The 20,414-nt window shown below is 44.4% G+C and overlaps 1 protein-coding gene across 1 annotated transcript in view; it reads left to right on the top strand.

Moving 5' to 3' along the window:
* Positions 1 to 15,044, top strand: part of BCAT1 (branched chain amino acid transaminase 1) — a 55,717-nt gene extending 40,673 nt beyond the window's left edge. Inside the window, exons 6-11 of the mRNA XM_081957863.1 lie at positions 2,152 to 2,315; positions 4,401 to 4,543; positions 5,159 to 5,244; positions 6,765 to 6,905; positions 7,372 to 7,446; positions 9,055 to 15,044. Of these exons, the coding sequence (XP_081813989.1) occupies positions 2,152 to 2,315; positions 4,401 to 4,543; positions 5,159 to 5,244; positions 6,765 to 6,905; positions 7,372 to 7,446; positions 9,055 to 9,096 (651 nt within the window). The 3' untranslated portion in view covers positions 9,097 to 15,044. The remainder of the gene's footprint in view (positions 1 to 2,151; positions 2,316 to 4,400; positions 4,544 to 5,158; positions 5,245 to 6,764; positions 6,906 to 7,371; positions 7,447 to 9,054) is intronic.
* The last annotated feature ends 5,370 nt before the right edge of the window (positions 15,045 to 20,414 follow it).

Here is a 20,414-nt window from a genome sequence, read left to right as displayed (position 1 = left end):
CAGATTGTTGGGGGCCATAGGTTTGACTCCGTAAACTGCTTAGAGAGGGCTGTAAAAGCACTGTGAAGCGGTATATAAGTCTAAGTGCTATTGCTATTTATTTAGCGACCAAAGTTGTAACCGCACTGAAAAAAGTGACTTATGACCAATCCTCACGTCAATGTCCATTGCAGGATGCCCATGTGATTAAAATTCAGGCGCTTTGGCTACCAGCATATGTTCCTAATAGTTGCAGGCTAACAGTGTGTGTGTGTGTTATGCAATTACCATTTGCAAATTCTCCAGTTGGCTTCCACCAAGCATAGCCAACGGGGAAGTCAAGTTTGCTTAACGGCCATGTGATTCACTTAACAAATGCAGTGCTTCGCTTAACAGCTGTTCCAAGGAAGGTCGTAAAATTGGGTGCAATTCACTTTTAGCAAGTGTTTTGTTTAGCAACGGAAATTCTGCTCCCAGTTGTGATTGTAAGTCGAAGGCTGCCTGCAAAAAAGACTGTTTAAGCTGAATTTTCTCTTCTGCTTGGAGTAGATCCTTGGGGCAATGAGTGACGCCTTCTTTCGGATTAGGAGATCTGGTTCCACGGGAATTTATCTAGTGTTTCCTTAGGGACAGGAGAGGAAAATAAAATGAAATACGGATTGCTTTGCTTTTCCTAGGCAATCTTTGCAAAAGTGAAAAAAAAAAAAAAACACCAAGAATTTACTCCTGTTATGGTTGACAATAGTTCCACCTAGTGGCAATCTTTTACCACTTCATTACACACATTAAAATGTTAGCCTCCTTTTTCTCCTAACCATAACAAGCTGTGCCTACTCTGAGGCAGTCCGTCGATTAGGACAAATGAATGGTGCTAGCAAAAACCTTTGCTAGATGTCCTCCTGTATAAAAAAATCATTTCATTGCATCTTAAAACATGAAACTTTTCCATCCCAATGCGCATTTAATTTCTGGCTTCTGACATTGCGTCAGAATTCAAAAAGGTTTATTTACAGAAAAATAAAAAGCGTTTGCAAAGGCGGCCTCCAAGTGTCGTCCCAAGTGGATCGAGGACAAGGAGAGCAAAGAATAGCATTCAAACAACACATTTTATAGACGCTACTCCTAAGAAACTCCCCCCCCCCTTCCTGCTCTTTCATTTACATCGTTTCTTTCATCATTCCATATTATAAAGGGTCAACTTGACATATTCTTGAGAGGCCCCTATCTCTTATTTGGTTTTTCTGGTGCCTTTTGTCTGTGCAGATGGCTTCCTATCTAACTTGTACGTAGCCTAGGAAAAACAAAGTTTTATCTTGTCCTATTTACTTAGCACATTTAGTAGTTAGTAAAAACATAGTTACTTATTGCACATTTTAGGCAAGAATCTAATGGCTTATACATTTAACATTGTAAAAGAATACAAAAGCAACCTTTTAACATTTTATAAAAGGGTAACTGAATATATTTTCCTTCAATCCTCACTTTTTCTCTTCTCAATACAATACAATACAATAGCAGAGTTGGAAGGGACCTTGGAGGTCTTCTAGTCCAACCCTCCTGGGGTGGAGTTTGCAGGAGACAATTAGTTCGCTTAATTGGCTTGTGATTCTCTGAGAGTTTTGCAGCTATCTGTCAGCTCTCCAAGCCAGATAAGGTCTGTGACTTTAAATCCTCTCTTGAAAGACTTTGCTGTATGTGAATGAGCAGAATTCACCATAAATTAATAAAAGGGTTTTTTGTTGGGACCAGGAATTTGCTTCATGCTCTTGGGAAGCCTCGATCAGAACAATTTTCTGCTTCCTTAACCCATTGATTCTGTTGGTGACAGGAAACTTTGGGACATTTTTCTTTATATTTTATGCCAGTTTTCAGTTTTATTGAATATTAATATATGAACCAGATAAGAACTCATAAGTGTAATGAATTTGTCTTCCTTTACAATACAATAGCAGAGTTGGAAGGGACCTTGGAGGTCTTATAATCCAACCCCCTGCCTAGGCAGGAAACCTTATACCATTTCAGACAAATGGCTATCCAACATCTTCTTAAAGACTTCCAGTGTTGGGGCATTCACAACTTCTGGAGGCAATTTCTGTTCCACTGATTTATTGTTCTGACTGTCAGGAAATTTCTCCTTAGTTCTAAGTTGCTTCTCTCCTTCTTTCTGTGTAGCCTTCTCTCGGAGTCAAGAAGCCATCAAGGGCCATTCTCTATGTGATATTGAGCCCTGTGGGGCCCTATTTCTCAAGTGGGAGCTTCAACCCCATCTCTTTGTGGGCAGACCCGAAATACGTCCGAGCTTGGAAAGGTGGAACGGGAGACTGCAAATTGGGAGGGTAAGTGAATCTTGTTGCAGCCGTACTCATTAAAACAGTCTGTAAACTTCAACTCCCAGAATTCCTGAGCCAGCATGGGAGAACACATTGAAAATGCATTTGGGAGTACATAAACTTTTTTTTTTTTAAACTAAGGGGGCCTTGACATGAAATGCTGGAGATACGCTTCTTAAAACTGGCAGGCAACGACTAAGTAGTGTGTGGAGCCATAGGAAGAATTCAGTTTGAGATCTTGGTGTTTGCTTCTCATCCAAGAAGCATCGTCAATTCTAACAGGATGGTAGTTGTCAGGCATGCCTCCATCAATAACCAAGAAAGAAAACTCCTAACTCCATTGTTCATGGAATTAAAATACTTTTACTGGTTATGAAAAGATAGCAGAGAAAGTAAAGCAAGATCTGAGCCAGAAAGGCGCGAACAAGTACATATCAAATGATAACCCAGCCCCAACCTTCCAACGACTCCACCCCAGTGTTCAATCTGCAGCTCTCTTAGGTGTCATGTGGGGTGCATCTCCAAAAGGCATCATCAGGTTGGTATGCAGGACGGTTGGCCTTGACCAGGACCAAACACCGGCCACCAGCATGTGCAGAAGATGGCGAGAAGAAAACTCCCTTTTTCATACCACCTCCTGTGCCATTTATTCCCATCCGAAATACCATGCCCCCACCCTCCCCGTTTCTATGGCTGCCGATAGCAAGTAAGTGAAGCAGAGGCGGACAGTAGTTCTGACAGGATGGTGGGGTGGGGCGAAGTTTGGAAGGATCTTATTTGTTTTGCAATCATCTGCAAAGTCCACGTACTGGATAGAGAGAAGCAATTTGCACTTTGGTACAGGTGACCCTGAGGGGGGCAAGGGGTGGGATCCACTTACCTTCCCTACTGGTTTGCAAATGTTAGCACGCACCGGGGGTGGGCTCCAGCTGTCGCTACTCCCGGTTCGCTCAGGGACGACGCGCCACGTATGTGCAGTGCAACAAAAATTGCTCTGCACATGTGCAGAAGGCAAAAACAAAATGGCGGCACCTACAACACCACCAAGAGAACTGGTTCAGGGGCATGGCAGGCCTGAGTCACTGCCAGTTCCAGCGACCCAGGCCACCAAGTTACTACTGGTTCGGCTGAACCGGTCCAAACTTGTAGGATCCCACCTCGGGTGAGCGCATCACCTCTGGACATGCACACAGCCTTCTGCGCATGTGCTTTTGGCGAAAAAAGGGCCTAAAGGGGATGCCTTAGAGCCGGGAGCGAGTAGGCGGGGCCACCTGAGATTTCTGCTACCGGTTCGGGCGATCCAGTCCGAACTGGTAGAATACCACCACTGGCACAGATAAATCCCCAAGTGGCCCCAAGAGCTCTCAGGGAGAGTACTAACGACCAGATGACTGCAAAGGACTATCATCCTTTCAACCCCTCCCCATCCTACCCGAACTAATTCTTCCATTGTCCCCCACCATCCTGCCAGAACCTATGACGCTTCTTGGATGAGAAGGAAACAAACAGCCCAGTCGCCTTTTGAAAAAGCACATTTCAGAGAACTATGACCTGGATGGCTGAGAATCTCTGCAAACAAAATGGCGTCCATGCAGCGTCTCTCTGACTATAATCCGATTCAGATTGGGAGGACAAGCTAAATTCCGAGACTCCCTCAGCTCAAAACCCAGCTGCTACTCCAGTTACAGCCTGCCTGTATCTAGGGCAGTAATGGGGGTCCTACCAGTTTGGCCAGATTCGGCCGAACCAGTAGTGGTTTTTGTGGCCTGCGTCACTGGAACCGTCAGCGACCCAGGCCTGCCACGCCCCCGAACCGATTCTCCGGTTTGGGGGCCTATGGCGCCACCATCTTGTTTTTTAGTTCTGCACATGCGCAGAGCAATTTTTATTGCACTGCGCATGCGCGCACAGCATGCATCAAGCACGCATGTGTGAAGCACCCACGAGGAAATCCACAATAGTGACTGCCGGAACCCACCCCTGATCTTGGGGTGTTGGGTTAGGAAATATTTGTTACGTACTAGAAGGAAGATGACTTGTAGGTATATTCTCAAGTATATAAATGGTCTTTTTTTGCTCTGTGCCTCAAAGGAATTATGGCTCTTCAATTTATGCCCAACGTGAAGCCATGGAATTGGGGTGCCAGCAGGTCCTCTGGCTTTACGGTGATGACCATCAAATCACAGAAGTCGGGACGATGAATCTTTTCCTGTATTGGCGAAATGAAGATGGAGGTATGGGGTCTGACTTGATTGAACTGCTACCTGAAGCTTCCTGCCCCTTAGCCATATCTACCATTTTGGAAATAAATGGCTTTTTCTTGAGCTCCCCCTTGCAAAGATGTTAGAGGTGGGGAATCTGGAACCTCAGATCCAAGTGCTTAGAATCTTAGAATATTTTTTTCAAAAGCCTCTTCTTATGGCTGCTATAATTATTATTTTTATAGGATTGTATAATGTGAGGGACACGGTGGCTCAATGGCTAAGACGCTGAGCTTGTCAGTCAGAAAGATTGGCAGTTTGGTAGTTCGAATCCCTAGCACTGCATAAATGAGTGAGCTCCCATTACTTGTCCCAGCTTCTGCCAACCTAGCAGTTCGAAAGTATGTAAAAATGCAAGTAGAAAAATAGGGACCACCTTTGGTGGGAAGGTAACAGCGTTCCATGCGCCTTCGGTGTTTAGTCATGCCAGCCACATGACCACAGAGACGTCTTCGGACAGTGCTGGCATTTCGGCTTTGAAACAGAGATGAGCCTCCTAGAGTCGGGAATGGCTAGCACATATAGCAAGGGGAACTTTTACCTTAATGCTGTACTTTTATGCTCACGTGTCCTGCTTTGTATTGACAGAAGATGAGCTGGCAACTCCACCTCTAGATGGCATCATTCTTCCTGGTGTGACGAGGCAAAGCATCTTAGATCTGGCACGCAAGTGGGTAGGTAGCCATCTGCTCGGATAGTTCTGATCTTTCTATGTGCTATCTACAATGGTATTTTTCTGGTAGACTCTTAGACTCCCATACTTCTTCCAAATCCTAAATCAGCTTGCAGTGGAATTTCCATTCAGCTCACAGACTAACTTGCAAACTCTTCTGACCTAGGCTTCCCAAGATCATGAAGCAAACTCCTTGTCCCGACAAAAAAAAAATCCTTTTATTAATTTACTGGGAATTCTGCTCATTCACATCCAGCAAAGTCTTTCAAGGGAGGATTTACAGTCACAGACTTTATCTGGCTTGGAGAGCTGCCATGCCGATATCTGCAAAACTTGGCAAAGAGTCTCAGAGAGTCACGAACCAATTAAGTGAACTAATTGTCTCCTGCAAACTCCACTCCCCTTTCGCTCCTCTTTTATTTCCTCTGGGAGGGGCCATTCATCGTTCACCTGTGGCCTTACTCCCAAGTTGACCCCTGTTCTTTAGCTGTTCCCTTCGTCTGGCAACTCTGCGCATGCACACATTGGGAACAGGCTCCAGCTGTTCTTCTGCCTCACTGATGTCTGACTCTGAAGGCAGCTGATAACTGTCAGACGGTTGTGGGCCCCTCTCTGCCTCCAACACAGAGCCCTCATCAGAGCCTTCCCCAGACTCCAGGACTGGCTCATGTTCCTCGCCAACCTCCTCACTGTCCGAATCTGCTGCCAGCTCTGCTGGCTGCTGGCGGGCCACAGCAACCTCTTGCTTTGGTTATCAGCAGAATATAGACTAATATATTAAAAATTGACTCAGTGATTGGCAAAGAGAGGAATCCCAAAGGTGCTTTTTTTCAAAAGGCAACTGGACTTTCTTTGTTGTTCCTTGAAGACATTTCACTTCTCATCCAAGAAGCTTCTTCTTCTGAACTGAAGCTTCTTCTGAACTGAGAACCGCCCCCTCTCCCAAAAGGGACTCGGGGCGGCTACTGTTATAAGCACTGAAAAAGCCAGGGTGGATGGATGGATGGATGGACCAACACACCGATGCATAGATACATAGATAGGTGCATAGATAAACAAACATGAGGTTCAATTCTTATGCCTGCTTTTCCTATAACAGACAGAAACCAGTAGATAATTTGTCCAAAGAGCATGATTGATTAATGTACATCAGGAATGTCAAACTCTATTTCATTGAGGGTTGTGTTTGACCTCGGGTGGGGGCGAGGGGCGTGGCCAGGATGTCACTCATGCCAGGGGCGTTTGTGGTGGCACGAGTGCTCTGCCAGCGAAAAGGGGCTCCCGAGCTCCATTTTCGGCTGGGACAGCCTCCTGCAACCCTCTGCCAGCGAAAACAGAGAACTGTTGTAATTGAAAACTGCTATATTGAAAATTACATGGGTGTCTCGTTAAAGTCTCCCAAGAGCTGACCTAAAGAGGGTTTACAGTTTATAAATATAAACTCCTTACATTTTAAACAATACAAGAGTCTTAGCTCTTGGCAAACGTAATTTCTAGAACTGCTTGCTTCTCCTTTTTCAGGATGAATTTAAAGTATCAGAGCGATACATTACTATGAGTGATCTCACAACTGCCTTGAAGGAAAAGAGGGTGAAGGAGATGTTTGGGGCTGGAACAGCCTGTGTTGTCTGTCCTGTTTCAACAATACTATACCTGGGAGAGGTAAGAGCCAATGTCCTGGAGATTCAGATTTGCTACTACCAGCCAATTCCAATTCCTTGATAAACTCCATAACAAATCCTCATCGAACGTTGTTGTAACTTCTTTAGTAAGACATTGTTTAAAATTTGGATAGTGGACTGTAAGGCTATATTTATCTGGCCAGTAAATGTCCTTAGCATTCAGATAATAAAGGTTAATGACATCCTTAAGATATTTTTAAAGAATAAACTGCTGAGATTTTTGAACAATAAGAACCGCCAAAAAAAAATCAGCAAAAATTGAGGGGGAGGGGAGGATCACTAGAACAACCTGTTAGAGAAAAAGATTACACCAGATTTGCTTCAGAAAGTGTTTGGGCAACTAGCCATTAAATTGATAGCTTGTGAAAAAAGAAGGGTTAAAAATTGTAAAGCTATCAATTTCCTGAACCCTTTTATATTTTAACTTAGTTTTTCTTTTCTTTTAGAATTTGCAAATTCCGACCATGGAGAATGGACCTCAAATAGCAACCCGTTTCTGGAACCAGCTAAGTGATATTCAAGTAAGGATCTCACATGTTTTCTCCGAGAAGTAGGCAAATGGTTGAATTATTTCCTCATATCCTGACAGAAATGCAGTATGCAGATGTAATTCCACAGTCCCTATACTTGGTGACTTTGATTCAATCCTGAATCCACATGACAGTAGTATTCCAGTATCTAAGGAGCTGCCGCAAAGAAGAGAGGGTCAACTTATTTTTCCAGGACCAAAAGACAAGATAAGAAACATTGAATGGAAACTAATCAGAGATCCAACCTAGAACTAAAGAGAAATTTCCTGACATTGAGAACAATTAATCAGTGGAACAGCTTGCCTCCAGAAGTTGTCGGTGTTCCATTGGAGGCTTTTAAGAAGAGACTGGACATCCATTTGTCTGAAATGATCTAAGGCAACCTTAAACACTCAAAGAGCCACAAAGGTCCTAACCTGAACCCCCCCCCCCCCATTCAATTCTGGAGCCGACCGGAAGTCTGGTTCCCCCACCATAGAGTCTCCTCCCAGCACTGTGTCCTTTTTCCTTTTATCGCCCAGTGTCAGTGAGCTGCAGCAGAGGGATGAAAGAGCCACTTGCAGCTCCAGAGCCGCAGGTTGCTGACTCCTGGTCGAAGGTCTCCTGCTTGAGCAGGGGTTAGGACTAGAAGGCGTCCAAGGTCCCTTCCAACTCTGATAACGAGGATTGCCCTGTATCATTTACCTCTGGAAATCTATAGTATCTAAGAGAGGCATGATAGGAAGGCAATTTCCCAGCTCTGTAATTCTCTGTGCTCTGACTCCTATTGAACTTTTAGATCCCCGTGCAAATTTTCTGAAGTCTTCTGATCAATGGAGGGCTAGCCTAGATTCCCCCCGGAATGTTTACATTGGTTGTATATTTTCCCCTTTGAAAACGCTTAGGGTTGGATCTTGTTTAAGGAGGCTGCTGCGCAAAGGGAAAATTCGAATTTGTTGCTTGGCAAACAAAGTAGACGGTGGAACGAAGCGAATCAAACAGCAGTGATGGAAACAGCTAAGAGGCTAAGAAGGACAGGGCTGAAGAGTTTATTTATTTAAGAAAATGCCTATGGTCGCCCAGCTCATTCTCAGTGACTTCATTCGGGCAGCCAAATGCATTTTTAAGAATTTGGGAATGTATTTCTCCTATACATCACTCTCTCAATCTTTTCATCAGCACTTTTAACATACGCAGAGTTTTTTACAAAAACTCTAAAATTGGTCTTCCTATTGAGTCTTACTCCATGCCAGTGGTGGGAGACAACCGGTGTAACAACCGGTTCGCTGAGCGCATGCTTTGCGCGCGCACCTGTGCTTAAGTGCGCACATGCCAAATGTGCACTCCTGAGCACAATCTGCTCTGCCGCACCTATCAGCTGGGCTCCAAACAAAGGAAATATAGGACAGACTAACGCAGGGGTGGGTGGGCGTGGCCAACTGATTGCCAAAACTACCGGTTCGCCCAAACCGGTCTGAACCGGCTGAATCCCACCCTTGCTCCATACATAGTTTTCAAGGAAGAGGTACCTGTGAGCTTCTTGGTTGAATAAAGACTTGAACCTGCAACTCTATGGTTCCCCCGTGGCGTTTCTCCTAACACCCTTTGTTTGTGTTTCAGTATGGAAGAGAAGACAGCGACTGGACAATCGTGGTGTCGTGAATGTGAGGGACGAGAACACTTCGGCCTTCTGCGAGCGCAACAAAGTGCTTGAATTGCCACCTGAATGATGGCCAGTTTTACTGTAGCTCTGTGTAGAGTAGTCTGTTGTATTATCACGTTAATCCTGAGCTGGGGAGTTGGGTCCACACATACCAGGAAATAAGACTTAGGGCTATCGTTTCCAGGCTGCCAACATCAAGTTGATCACGAAATAGCAGGAACAAGCTATTTCTTCCCGCATCTCTTTGCTGCTACGTTGTGGTCAAACAGATTTTCGCAGGCCAGGGAAGGTAGCCCTAGCGAGCACATTTTTTTCCTTCTGTGATTTTTGGTCTAGAGTAGAAATCTGTCTTCTGGTGGAGGTGCTAGATGTCAACAGTAGAGACTCTTGTAACACAACCCTTGGTGTCCCTTATACCCTTGGTACAGTGGACAACGGTGTTTAGACGTTCTTCAACTGCTCTTCATTGCAAGCCAAATACTCTTGGCTTTACGTCACTTTTTAATCAGGTTGTGACGTGACTATTTGCCAAACGATTGAGAGTAAACTTTCCACGATCTCCTTCTCATCTGCAGCCTTAGAAAAATGAAAGATTTATTTTTTTCCTAAGACAGGCAGGTATAGTATACGCAGTAAAATATTTCGCCATCTCTTGATTTTTCCATCTTTAGGACAATTGTTCTAATTTGCAGGACTTTTTGAGGAATCCCAGTTTTTGATCACTGACTAGAATCACATCTCACAGGTGATAATTCCCAAACTGGGTCCGATTTTTCTGATACCTAGAGGAATTCCCCCCCCCCCCCCATCAGTAGTAAGTGACTTCTACCATTGCCAAACTATGGAAAGTCCTGTAAAGTAAGTTGTTTGAATGCAGAATAAGTTGATTGATGGCCTAGCCATCTCTTATCATTTTAAATAAGGCAGGTTTTAGAGAGTTGCCAGATTATGGCCCAATCCACCATGCTTAAAATCCTTTAGAAAAAAAAGTCCGTCGTGGCTTCTACAATCCTACCATTGTCTCAGCTTTTCTAGGAGACATTGGCTTTAAAAAAATCTCATCCTTCCCTTCACGCAGCCTTGAAATCGTAACACCACAATGATCAGATGTATTAGAGAAGATTCCTGATTCTCTGAATAAGCTTTAATAATCTACTGTATCAAATTAGATTGACCGGGATGTTACTGAAGTATCTTGAGATATGGGAAGGCGTCTAAATCAAGTGTGGGCTGACCCTAAACTTACAAGATCGACTTTGATCTTCCTTTCCTTTTTTCTTTTATTTCCACTAGACTCCCCCAACTAGACCAGATGAAGTTATAAAATAATGGTCTGGAGCAACGGTTCTCAACCTTTTCTTTACCACAGACTCCCTTGAAATACCTTTTGTGGCCACGAACCATGGCCACGGACCAGGGGTGGGTTCCGGCCAGCTTTACTACCGGTTCGGTCGTCCGCAAGCTTCACGCAATTAAAATTGTTCTGCACATGTGCAGAACTAAAAAGCAAGATAGTGGCAGGGACAGTGGCAACCGGGAAACCGGTTCGGGGGGGGGCGTGGCAGGCTTGGGTCGCTGCCGGTTCCGGTGATCCAGGCCACTATACCACTACCGGTTTAGCCGAACCGGTAGGAACCCACCACTGCCACGAACCTTAACTCAAGATTTAAATCATAACATTTTTTTTCATTTGTTGACATCACCACCCCCTGTGACATCATAAACCCCCCCCCCCAAGGTCTGCAGTCCACAGGTTGAGAATCACTGGTCCGTAGGAAGCGAGCCACATTGCTTTGGTTAATTTTAAATTTCCCCTTTTCTGAATGTGGTCACCTACTAAAGACAGTTTTGAGGTCTTGGCTTAGTGCCTTTTGAGTCTCAGCTTGAAGGCATCTGAGCTTGAAGGCATCTCTTGCCAAAGAAGCTACGACAGTGTTCGGCACATACTCAGATTTCTTGGACCAAATATTTCTTGAGTTAACCAACAAGATAGTCAAGGCCCTAGGCTTTCTTTTTGCTAGGACACTCACAGGGACTAATAAAGTTCACCCCCTCCCTCATAAAGAGAGAAGGGCATGAGTTGGGAAAATTCCAACTCTCCTTCTCTCACCTTGAACCTACCTCTACTTAGTGATTGACCAAGGCCGAGACTATACCCAACTTTTGTTTCCCTGTGACCTCATAGCAGTGGTGGGATTCACTTACCTTCGCTACCGGTTCGCAAATGTGAGTGCTTTTCTCATGCACACCACCTTCTGCGCATGCAGAAAAGGTCGGGCATTAGGTCGGGGGGGGGGGGGCGGAGCCTCCAGCAGCTGCTGCTACCTGTTCGCCCGAACCGGTAAGAACCGGCTGAATACCACCTGTGCTTCATAGGCACCTAAACTTTTTAGGAGAAAGGATGTGACAAGACTTTACCAATTCAAGATGCAGATAATGGTAGTGAGGAGATGATTTGCATGCATTCCACACAGTTGTCTTGACTGTGACCACAAGGAGAAGGCCTGTTGTAGCCGACTCCCTTATGCATAACGCAAAAGCATTTTAATACCCAAGGGTATTCGTTCACTCTCATCATGCCCCACCATGTGCCAAAACAATAAGACATGTTCAACAACATCATGTCAAATATTCTTTCTAGAACATTTTAACTGGATCTTAAAATCTGTTAATATGGATTCTTTACATTTTGATCCAATACTCTTTAGTTATAATATCCCATGTCGCGGTAAGGTTTCCCACAACCACCTTAGTGCAAAGCAAAACTTTTTGTATCGTATGACTTTCACCGTGCATTAATCAGCAAAGGCCTTCCGGAAAATGTCATACCATAAAACGTTATCCTTTTATTGAAGACCAGTTGAAGCTGATGATGCTGGATGGAATTTTATTTTGAACAGTTTATTTCCAGGGTGGTTCTTCCAGGTGTGCTGAGATTCCCAGTCCAAGGTTTCTCAACCGACAGGAATTCTCAGAATTGGAGTTCCTGCAATTCAAGGCCACCAGGATGGAGTACAGGATGGTCTAAGAACAGACTACGACTTCTCCACCTCAGGAATTTGAAAATGTGTAAACTTCAACTCCAGTATTCCACAGCCAACCACACTGACTGTAGAATTCTGGGAGTTGAAGTCACATATCTTAAAAGTTGTCCAGGTTGAGAAGCATTGAAATAGACACAATAAGCACAAGCTGTTTCCCAATGATGGTAGATGTAACAACCTGCATATCTTCTTCTTGCCAGTTGAATTTGTATTGTGCTGTTATCCTTGTTAGGTTCTGTTCCAGTTACTGCTAGCTATCATTGGTGGTGTGCAGAGTTTTTGCTTCCCTTTTCCTTTGTCTATTGTTGGCCCCATTGCTAATTGGGATGCTCACAGTTCTGATCTTGAGTAAAGCTACTACTGGAGCAGGACCATGGTAATAGAAGAGTGCCTTTTGACGAAGAGTGTGTTTCCGCGTTGAGAGTTTGAGTTTGCTGAGGCCAAAACTATATTCAATGTTTGGCAAAGACAGGATTTGAAAAGACCCGTTGCTTCTGTTTTCCTGTTCAAGAGGATAAGCAGGGGGATCTAGGACAGCTCGCAGTGACTAACTCGCCATGGCCATCTCACTGTGGCCAACCTGGCATGGCTATCTCTCTGTGGGACATTCGCTATGGCCAACTCACTGCAGGATCACTTACCGTGGGGCAATCCATGCGGGAGAACTCAATGGAACAAATGTGATTTGCCACTGTTTCTTTGACACGATTTCCCTTTTTGTCAATGGAAATACAATACAATACAATACAATAGTAGAGTTGGAAGGGACCTTGGAGGCCTTCTAGTCCAACCCCCTGCCTAGGCAGGAAACCCTATACCGTTTCAAATAATGTCGAAGAAACAGTGGCAGATAACATGTATCGCGTTGGGTTACCCCAATGGAATACGTAACTCACAGCAAATTGTCCGATGGTGATTTACCCCATGGCAAGATGGCCATGGCGAGATGGCTGCAGCGAGTTGGCCATGGTAAGACGAATTTGTCCCATTCCGTAAGCAGGAAAGTGAGCACTTAACCCCCATCCACCCCCACCCCACCCCATTTCCTTCCTGCAATTTTCCTCCCCTAGTTACTTGCCACTTCAAGGGAGTCAACCAGATGGAAAGAAGGGGGATTCCAAGGAAAAGGAGCTAATAGGAAAATAACTGCTTTCTTCCTCCTCCATTGGGGTGTATCTCTTAACTGCAGTAGGGGCTTGGGTCCCCAGGTCATGCGTGCATGTGCCACTGAGCATACAACCCTCATCAAGATGCATTTTCTTTAGCCGCTCTGGTCTGCTTAAAGGTCCTCCCTTGGCAAGGACACCAAAGGAAATGTCCCTCCTGCTTAGGGTGTGATGGTGTTCACCATTCCTGGTAACCACTTGAAGTGTTCTTAAACACTTTGTGGTGGCGCAGTGGTTAGAGTGCAGCGTTGCAGGCTACTTCTGCTGGCTGCCGGCTGCCTGCAATTTGGCAGATCGAATCTCACCAGGCTCAAGGTTGACTCAGCCTTCCATCCTTCCGAGGTGGGTCAAATGAGGACTCAGATTGTTGGGGACAATAGGCTGACTGTAAACCGCTTAGAGAGGGCTGTAAAAGCACCGTGAAGCGGTATATAAGTCTAAGTGCTATTGCTACTTGCCTCAAGGGAGCGCCTGTTTGCAAATTGACGTGTCATTCAAATGGCATCTATAATAATTCACCATATCCAGCTCCCAGCTCACCACGGCACCTTACCTTAGCCAATTTTTTGCAGGACAGCGTTCCTTGGGACAAGAGTTACACTAATATCAAGAAATGGTGGAATAGAATCATTAAAGAAAGAATGCAAAAGGAGGGACAAAATGAAATGGGAATGACTAAAAAATAAAAATTAAAAAAAAATATTTTAAATGATTAAATTGAATTCTTCAATTTTCCCATGGCTAGTTAACCGTGGGGTGGTGAGTTGTCTGTTGGTGGTGAGATGACCACAACGAGTTGACCGCAGCAAGTCGTCCCACTCTGGTTTCAATGTTCCCTGTCTCGACAGGTGGTGTGTTTTTTAAAGGCAACTGGATGTTCTTTTTCTTGAGGAGGAAGAAGAAAACGTTTCGCTTCTCATCCAAGAAGCTTCATCCGTTCTGAATGATGAGGTGATGAAGCTTCTTGGATGAGAAGCGAAACGTTTTCTTCTTATTCCTCGAGAAAAGAATATCCAGTTGCCTCTTGAAAAAGCACCCTTGAGACAACGAGGACCTCCGCGAACGAATGTTCCCTGTCTTCTCAGCGCTGGATTTCGGGAATTGCAAACTGCAAGAAGGAAAAACGAAGCGCTCGGAATCCTAGGAAGTTTCTCCTTTTCTCTCCCTCTTCCCCAACAAAACATTCAGCTGCTCAAACCCACTAATGGCCCACTTGCTATGGGTTAATTTCATATCCAGAGCATTTTGTGTGTCTCTTGTTGCAAACATGCATGATTTCCCTCTGTTGCTCCGTGGCCACAGAGCTTAAATGGAATGCACTGTTGTGTCCTTGAGACCCCGATCTACGAAAATGAATCCACAATAAATGAGGTGTGCTTTGTTCGTCTTTTAGCCTGTAATTGCTAAAGGGGTTGGTTTTTTAAAAAAGGTCTTTTCTTAAATGTACAGGAAAGTTACTCAGACCAGTAAGGGTATTTTGATATTGCGTGACAATCCAATGAAAAAAATTAAAAATAAAATGCACACCTTTGTTGTCCTCTTTGTTTTCGATCTTTGCAGGGGTGGGCTTCAAACATTTCAGCAGGGGGTTCTTTGCCCGGTTGCTGGGTGGGCGTGGTCATGGTGGGTGTGGCCTAGTCGGCCGCCTTCACCATGGTGGGAGAGGGAGCGTTTTCGCCTTCCCAAGACTCCGGAGGCTCTCCTCGAGCCTCTGGAAGGGCGAAAACTGGCTCCCTCAGGCTCTGGAGGCTGGAAACTTCCGGAACTTCCAGGAAGCGCATTTTTCCCCTCCCCAAGCTTCTTATCTCGCCTCCAAAATGAGTCACGTGGAGTCTCCTGGGAGGAGTAGGGAGAGGTGGGTGGGGTGGGGCCAGTCAGTGGTGGGATTTGGAGGTTCTCTGAACCAGCCATAATGTTAGCTAAGGGTTCTCCCAAACCCAGGCGAAACCGTAGCTGCCCACCCCAGAATCTTTACATTAAAAAAAAAAGTTTGCACCAGACAGAAAGAGACTTCACCGGAGCGTCATTAAGTGAAGTAACTTGCACTCATCTGCATTTAAAAACCAGCAATACATTTCAGAGGCAGATCTCTTAGAAGCGTTTCAAGATTTTAAAGAGATGAAATACAGGTGCTTAAATTCCTTCAAACTTTCACAAATGCACAAATAGACTTTTTAGAGTCCGCCCTAAGATGCTGAGCTTGTCGATCAGAAAGGTTGGCAGTTCGGTGGTTCGAATCCCTAGCGCTGCCTAACAGTGAGCTCCCTTTACTTGTCCCAGCTTCTGCCAACCTAGCAGTTCGAAAGCATGTACAAATGCAAGTAGAAAAATAGGAACCACCTTTGGTGGGAAGGTAACAGCCTTCCGTGCGCCTTTGGCATTTAGTCGCACCAGCCACATGACCATGGAGATGTCTTTGGACAGCGCTGGCTCTTCAGCTTTGAAATTGAGATGAGCACTGCCCCCTAGAGTTGGCAACGACTAGCACATATGTGCGAGAGGAACCTTTACCTTTAAATATTTTTCAGACCCTTTTTAATATGTGAAAAAGAATCTAAAAATCTGCTGTACAGTCAGAAGGAAGCAACATTGAATTGAGTAGAATTCACTCCTGAATATTGCTGTAATTCTCTATTACATGTAATATGGAATTTTATTAGTGAGTTTATTTGCTTGAGATGTTTGTGTTCCATGATGAAATTATTACTCAAGTGATTACTTTCTGTATTTAAACAATAAAGTTGCAAATCATGCATAAAATAGCTTTATAGTAATAATATCAAATATAACTAATACATCCTTGTAATTATGAATGGAAAATCAGATTATAATTAATTGCATTTCCCATCTTTCTCTTAACAAGAGTGCTTAGTATGAGAAAAAATACAATGAAAACAAAGGACAACAATAAGGGATTTTTAAAAATATGTATATATATATATGTATATATATGTATATATATGTGTATATATATATATATATATATATATATATATATATATATATATGTTGTATTTGTGCTGATAAAATAAAGGGAGACTTATTTTATCAGCACAAATACAACACAAATATAAAAAGGCAACATTAAAAATAAAAATATGGGTTTCTGCCTGCCATATATATATATATGTTAAAAAGCTGCTTTCTGTACTAGTGAACATTTTCACTATGATGATCATTGCTCAAACTAACTAGCCAGACAACACACTGTTTATATAGACCAGGGGTGTCCAAACTTGGGAACTTTAAGACTTGTGGACTTCAACTCAAGTTTGGACACCCCTGATATAGACATTGAAACTGTTGTTCTCCCTTTATGTAGCAAAAAATTTAAAAAGTATTTTAAAAGAAAAATCAGATGCCTGGCAACTGGTTCATACATATGACCGTTGCTATGTCTCAAGGTCATGTGACCTCCCATATCCCTGTTGCAACCTTTTGGCAAGCAAACTCAATGGGGGGGGGGGGGGAGCCAGATTCACTTAACTGCCGGGTTACTAACTTATCAACTGCAGCGACGATGGCAAGAAAGGTCGTAGACTCGTTTATCAAATGTCTCACTTAACGACAGAAATTTTGGGCTCAATTGTGGTGGTAAGACGAGGACGCCCTGTGTATAAAAGACTGCAAGTTTGCGCCAGTGTCTCTGACTTCACCTGGACAGCTGCTATGCAATTCCTTGACATTTAATATGAGGGAGAAATCAAAATCACAAGCTCCTTGCAATAACCATGGTCTTGCTGCAGAAGCTGAGCTCCCTTGGATGAATGCAATGGCCTCAGCAAAGGAAACTGCCCTATTGCTGTGTTACAGAGCTATCTTCTGACAGATAGCAATTCTGCACGGACTTAAGCAAGGATCTATTCCAGCCTCCCAAAAACTTGATATCCCTTCATCTAGAGCACCCAGATATCAAACATAGACACTTCTTGCTACATCCAATCCAGATGTTCTGGCCTAGGCTTGCTCAGCAGCACAAAGCCGAGTCCTCGTCCCGATAAATCCCTTTTATTTAATTTACAGTGAATTCCTCTCCAGCGAAGTCTTTCCTCTCCCACAATCTTTCAAGATAGTTCCCAACTACCGACCTTTATCTGACTTGGAGAGTGACCAGGCCAATATCTTTCAGATGCTGCAATATTTGGCAAGAATGCAGGAATGAACTAATTGTTTCCTGCAAACACCCCTCCCCTTTCACTCCTCTTTTATTTCCTCTGGGAAGGGCCACTCACTGTCCACCTGTGGCCTTACTCCCAAGTCGACCCCTGTTCTTTAGCTGTTCCTTTTGTCTGGCAACTCTGTGCATGCGCACACTGGGAACAGGCTCCAGCTGTTCGTCTGCCTCACTGATATTTGACCCTGAAGGCAGCTGATAACTGGAATACAGCTGTGGCCCCCTCTCTGCCTCCGATGCAGAGCCCTCATCAGAGCCTTCCCCAGACTCCAGGACTGGCCCATGTTCCTCCCCAACCTCCTCACTGTCTGAATCTGCTGCCAGTTCCGCTGGCCACTGGCAGGCCACAACACCAGGAAGGATGTAGAAGGACTCAGTTCTGATATTTGATGGCAATGCCATAGCACCTATAGAAAGATGACAAAGCTGAGTACAACTCAACCTGTTCCATGGGGGTGTGCAACTAGCCCCCATGGAACAGGTGCGCAATTTGGGCGTCCTCCTAGATGCCCGGCTGTCCATGGATGACCATGTAACAGCCGTGGCAAGGGGGGCGTTCCATCAGGTCCGCCTGATGCGCCAATTGCGCCCCTTATTGGACCGGGATGCCCTACGCACAGTCACCCATGCGCTAGTGACGTCTCGCCTGGACTACTGCAATGCTCTCTACATGGGGCTTCCCTTGAGATGCACTCGGAGACTACAGTTGGTCCAGAACGCGGCCGCGCGGGTGATTATGGGGAGGACTAGATACTCCCCTGTAACACCTCTCCTGTGCGAGCTGCACTGGCTTCCTGTGGTCTACCGAGTGCGTTTCAAGGTTTTGATTATGATCTTTAAAGCGCTTCATGGCTCAGGACCTAGTTACATGCAGGATCGCATCCTGCCCCACACATCCCTACGACCAATTCGCTCACACAGAGAGGGACTTCTCCGGGTGCTGTCCACCAAACAGTGTCGGGGGGCGACACCCAGGAGCAGAGCCTTCTCTGTGATGGGCCCAGCCCTGTGGAATGACCTCCCCCGTGACATCAGGATTATTTCCGATCTCCGCTCCTTCCGTGTACAGTTGAAGACCCACCTTTTTCAACTATCTGGCCTGGCTCAACCGTAATTTTTTCGTTTTCCCCGACTGTCTTTTAAATTTTAAATTTTTTATTGTATATTGGGTTTTATTATTGGGGTATGTAAATGGTTTTAATTGTCTAAATGTTGTAATTTATTACCTCCTCCGTACATGTATGTCTTTGTATATATGTATGTTTATGTGTTTGTACACATGTGTTATGTTATATGTTTCTAGTGTACGCCGCCCCGAGTCCTGCCTGGAAAGGGAGCGGCTAATAAATTCAATATTATTATTATTATTATTATTATTATTATTACAAGGGCGGAATCAAACACATCATTAGGTTGTAGTCTCTATGCCTCCATAAGAGACCTAAATCCAGCCACTACAACCCCGAAACCTGTTCACTCTTATCTGATGTCAATCAAATGATCAATCTGATGATCTTTAGTAGTTTAAATTCTTGTTATAGGTAGCATGAAATACACAGGGTAATACTTTTGAGAAGCATGTTGGCACAGTGGTTAGAATGTAATATTGCAAGCTAACTCTGCCCACTGCCAGGAGTTTGATGCGGTTCAAGGTTGACTCAGCCTTCCATCCTTCCGAGGTCGATACAATGTGGATCCAGATTGTTGAGGACAATATGCTGACTCCGTAAACCGCTTAGAGAGGGCTGTAAAAGCACTGTGAAGCGGTATATAAGTCTAAGTGCTATTGCTACTTGCCTCAAGGGAGTGCTTGTTTGCAATATATTAACTCCGTACACTGCTTAGAGAGGGATGCAAAGCACTATGAAGCGGTATATAAGTCTAAGTGCAATTGGGATTTGAACTCTATCCTGGGTGCTGACTTCTTGCAGCTGATAGCACTCCTGCATCAAATCAACTTTTGAAATCCTGGAAAATCCCCCTCTTCTTTGGTCTCCCAAATCAAAAGGACAGTCAGGTTTGAAAGTCGGAAAATCTGAACCAAATTGATTTCTCAGAATCAATTGAATTATTCAAATTAAATCAAGGCTGATTATTCACTGTTTTAGGAAGCAGCTGTCCCACCATCCCAACGCTGTCCATCCACGCCCGGTGAAACAGCCTGTTGTCTTCAGACAGGGTGGGTTTCCCCATTGCTAATTCCCTTAATAAATCTAGTTGTGCCTAAATGACAGCAACACAGTTTGAGATGTTAGGCTCTATTGTTCCCCTCTCCCCTCTTCCCTTCTGCATTCTTGCTTCAGCCGAACCACACAGAATTCCCCAGGCTAATAATGCATTGTAAAAGAACATCTGTGCATCTTTTCTTCCCTTGTGCACTATTTGTTTAATTGTGGTGGATTAACATAGCAAGGGGATGGTACATCATAACTAGGCAATTATCCATTCTTCATCGCTTAGTTATGGTTGCGCTAATTGGTCGTTTAACACATAAGATAGGCTAGCATTAGGAACGTTAGGGGCTGTTCAAAGAAGAAATCAACAAATTAATATTGTTGTGTGATATTTGCATAATGGGCTGCAATTATTTAATGTTTAATTGGGTTGATCAAATGCGATTCAGCCCCTCTCACGTCGGGCAGGGGGTGCCTTTGGGTGGGTGGGTGTGGAGATAATGCGATTTGCAAGTTGGAGTGAGGGAGTTAGGAAGAATAACAACTGATTTTAATGGGCCCTTGCAGGAATATTTATCCTTAGATTTTTCTGGTAATGGGTTTGACGGTTAGCTTAAACATAAACATGCCTTAACTCCAGTGGTGAAATTCATTTTTTTTACTACCGGTTCTGTGGGCGTGGCAGGGGAAAGATACTGCAAAATCTCCATTCCCACGCCACTCTCGGCCCAGACAGAGGTGGTATTTGCCGGTTCTCTG

Source organism: Natrix helvetica (assembly GCF_964273705.1).
Source record: "Natrix helvetica genome assembly, chromosome: 6".
NCBI classification, from domain to species: Eukaryota; Metazoa; Chordata; class Lepidosauria; order Squamata; family Natricidae; genus Natrix; species Natrix helvetica.
The sequence above is the reverse complement of the archived record's forward strand: the minus strand, read 5'-3'. Positions and strand labels throughout refer to the sequence as shown.